This window comes from Macadamia integrifolia, chromosome 14 (genome assembly GCF_013358625.1).
Source record: "Macadamia integrifolia cultivar HAES 741 chromosome 14, SCU_Mint_v3, whole genome shotgun sequence".
NCBI lineage: Eukaryota > Viridiplantae > Streptophyta > Magnoliopsida > Proteales > Proteaceae > Macadamia > Macadamia integrifolia.
In genome coordinates this window covers 31,861,109-31,864,874 of record NC_056570.1, presented here as the reverse complement: position 1 = coordinate 31,864,874, position 3,766 = coordinate 31,861,109, and the positions used below count along the sequence as shown (strand labels likewise).

At 35.6% G+C, this 3,766-nt stretch overlaps 1 protein-coding gene across 1 annotated transcript; it reads right to left on the bottom strand.

Annotated features, from left to right (window-relative positions):
* Nucleotides 1-2,824: 2,824 nt before the first annotated feature.
* On the bottom strand, nt 2,825-3,561 carry LOC122061322. The gene has a single exon (XM_042624552.1). The coding sequence runs from the start codon at nt 3,451-3,453 to the stop codon at nt 3,073-3,075; it is 381 nt and encodes a 126-aa protein (XP_042480486.1). The 5' UTR covers nt 3,454-3,561; the 3' UTR covers nt 2,825-3,072.
* Nucleotides 3,562-3,766: the final 205 nt, after the last annotated feature.

Below are 3,766 nucleotides of genomic sequence, written 5' to 3'. Positions count from 1 at the left end.
TTAAAAAGATATGTTCCATAGGTTAGGAGGTTTGGCGGCATGTCAAGATGATTGAGAACCTTAATTAAGTTGGATTTTTTCAAACATTCACTTTCTTTTGTGCATAGAGAAGGTGACATGCCTAGATTTGTGGATAGCATCCCACAGGGTCTCCCAAAGTTGTATAGCTCAAGATGCCTATAGGATTGGATGAAAAAGAAAAAGGGGAGTTGTTTGACTATGAAGGGAATAAAAACCATTTCAAGGTCATTTTCCAATTCCAAAAGCCATGACAAAAGGAGCAACTACAAGCTGTCATGATGAGAGAAAATATTCCTTAGCTTTCTCTTAAGAAAATCTTCATATTATCATCTAGATTTTAGAGAAAAGGTCTTTTTTTTTTGGTAATGAGAGAAAAGGTCTCTCACTGTTTATGTTAGGGTAGAAGAGAAGGTTTCTTTTCAAGCCTGCGCTAATAATATCAAAATTGAACCAATTGTTTATTAAAGCTCTAATTTGATTTTAGAATAAGTAGTTTTTTTTGTTAATTGATTGGTCTCGAATTAACCGATTAAACCAATAGACAACTGATTAAGATTGAATGCACACGAATCCTCGGAACTAGACTGCTTTTAGAGGTTAAGACTTTAATTAGTTCTCTATTGTTATTGGTGAACTCTGATCTCAGTTTAATCTAAGAAGTCTATGGTCGAATATTTTGAGTCATTCATATGGGGTAATTTTATACTTTCAGGGATTATAGTTTCTCTATTTTATAAGACGTCAAAATGCTCTGTATAGAATTGATCACGAAGAGACGAGTGAAGATTCGATTTTATAATTTCTTCATCCAAATAGTGCAAACTATGATTATTGCTCATTTGTGACATGGTTCATCTTGAATGAATCACATAAATCGTTATTTTGTGTCTATATAATTTTTATTTTCTTCTAATCATTGCTCTACTGTATTGTTTACTCCAAACAACTAATCCTTTCATTAAAGCAGCTCTTAAACCGTCATCCAATTTAGGTTTGAAAGTGTGAATATATATATATATATACACAGGGAGAGGGATAGGTATGTCGTCGATATCAAGTATGTTAGCGGATAGCACCAATAGAAATACATAATAGAGTATCATTCAGAAAGAATATGAGAGTCATTTCAAAAAAAAGAAAAGAGAAATAGACACAATGAATGCTAACATATTTGATATTGACGGTATACCCAACTTTTTTCCATACATATATAAATTCATGCAACTGAGTTAACTAAGAATGCACTTTCACAAATATCAATAAGAAGATTAAAAGAATACTTTTTCTGGCCCCCAGGGTCTCATGACAATGACTCGTGATATATGTCTTGACCAACTGCCCAACCAAGAATGGCCAAGATAACGTCTGAATGGCAATAAATGACGTAGTAGCTGAACCACCTGTCTGACACAGAATCCAAAGTCAAGATCCATATTCTCTCTAAGGAGATGGTTCTCAAGACTTCTCCCAGTCAAGAAGTAAACATGAAATGCTTGGAAAGGTGGGACATTGTCTTTATGCCTACTCCTTGGTTTCATGTTATATCACACTAAACTGCTCATTATCCTTTGGGGGTCTTTAAGCTCAATTTGCTTAACCCTAGCCTTGTGAACAAAAATACTTCTCAAGTAATCCAACACAATATACCTTCCTGAGTTCACTTAGGTAATCCTTTTATGTTGGCCATAATTCTTCAGCTTTCTTGGAGGAGAATAGGTTGCTATCATATTGCTCACATCATCTTCTCTTTGGGCACTTGAGGATGCAGGGAGAATGGTATCACATGGGACCCACATGGTAGATAAAAAACCCTATGTGAGGGCAATAGCACACTGGAACTTTTTCCTATCTCTACTCAGGTCTCTAATCTTACAAGGATTAGCTTATTATACTAATTCTATTTCTTCATTACACTTGGCATAGCAGGATTGTAAACCAGTGTTTAAGGGATAACCTATGTCCCACAACTGAAAGCACTCAGAGCTCCTCTAGAAACTTTGACTCTACTTTAAGCACAATAACTTTGGATGCCAAATTTGACAAGTGGCAATGAGATTAGACAATGATATTATTAAGTACCAAATGCATCATTTTCCTCTTCATGAGAAAATCTCTATCCAACTTATTTAAATAAAGACTAATTTATTTTTCTCTTGTCACTTGATAGAACTTTCTCACAAGAAAACAAACTGCTGACTAAGAAAGAAATAGCTAGACCCACTCTGGGAGAGCCAATCCCCCATAAATCGTCAATAAAAACAATTAATTAGAGAGAGAGAGAGAGATTACAGCCTTCATCACTAAAGTTAGAATTAGGCTTCACATATACTCTTTGAAAGCCCATACCTATTAATCCAAACAACTATGTTCTTCCACATTAAATCCTATAATTTTAATCAAGTATGTTTCAAATTGGGTTTTCATTATTGTACTCAAATATATCGAAAAAATAATAAAAAAAATCAATCCGGTGCACGAGGCTCATGTTAATGTAAGATTTGGCAGTAAAATTGGCAGGGGCAAGTGTGTTCGTAGCCTTACCTTGCCTCGCAGAAAAGGCTGTTTTCAATTTTTGAACTTTGACTAACAGGTTGCAATAATGCAACTTAACTTTCCAATTGTGCCACAGGCTCACCCACTTAATCGATATATTGAAACTTGAGCGAAAATTAGCTACAAAGGCGGGAGGACAAAGAGTAGTAAGAATCTAGAGGTTTTAAATTTGTAAGATCTCTGGACCCTACCCATCAAGCATCTAACAAACATTAAACTTCCCACTAAAATTAGGAGAAGAAAGGGAAAATTATGACACAAAATGAACCATTAATTTAATTACACTACACTAAACAAGATCAACATATCACACCAAAATCTGGAAGCCTTATCATGGGAGCTCCCAAAGTCAAGAAGACTAAATACTACAACTGGAAATAGTTCAGTAAAAAGGCAAGCAGATCAAATATTAAAAAACATACACAAAACCCACTCTTGTTCCTACAATAATTACAGATTTCCAATATCATAACCTCCATGACCATCATCATCATAAGCTTATCTGGTCAGAAGAGGAAACCATCTTTCTTGGAAGGAAGACTGATAAGAGATCATGAACAAGAGGAAGACCAAGAGAGCTCCAACACCCCATGGAGTACCACCAGCTCTATGCACTGAATCTCTCTCACCTGGCAAAGAGATGACAAAAGGAACCCTTCTTCTATCTTCACTTGATAGCCAATGAACCACAAGCAACAACAGAAGAGGACACAACATCAGCATCAGCTTGAACTGAATCATCAAGTCCTCAAACATGGATTCATAGTTGATATACCATGAGAAACCCAAAAACAGTAACAGTATAACAAAGAAGAAGCACAAGTGTAAGGATACAGGAGGCCACTGAGAGTATGGGGAAGAATAATAACCATTAGCCATATCTTCTGTGTAAAGCTTGAGAGGAGTTTAGGAAGAAGCTTTTATGATTTCAGAATGGAATGGGTCTTTGAGATAAGAAAGTGGAGGGAAGATTGGTTTCTTTATATAGTGGGTTATATTAAGTACTAGATCTCTTGGGGAATATTTTAGTAATAAAAAAAATGGTAATAAGGGTTGTGTAGCTTTACTTCGATTATAGGGATTCCACCTTTTAATGATCCATGGGGATTCTTCCAAGGACGGTGAAGAGCTTTACAAGTTTACATGGTTGAGATTCATGTTTCAAGTGGGTGGTCAATGAGATACTGCCACG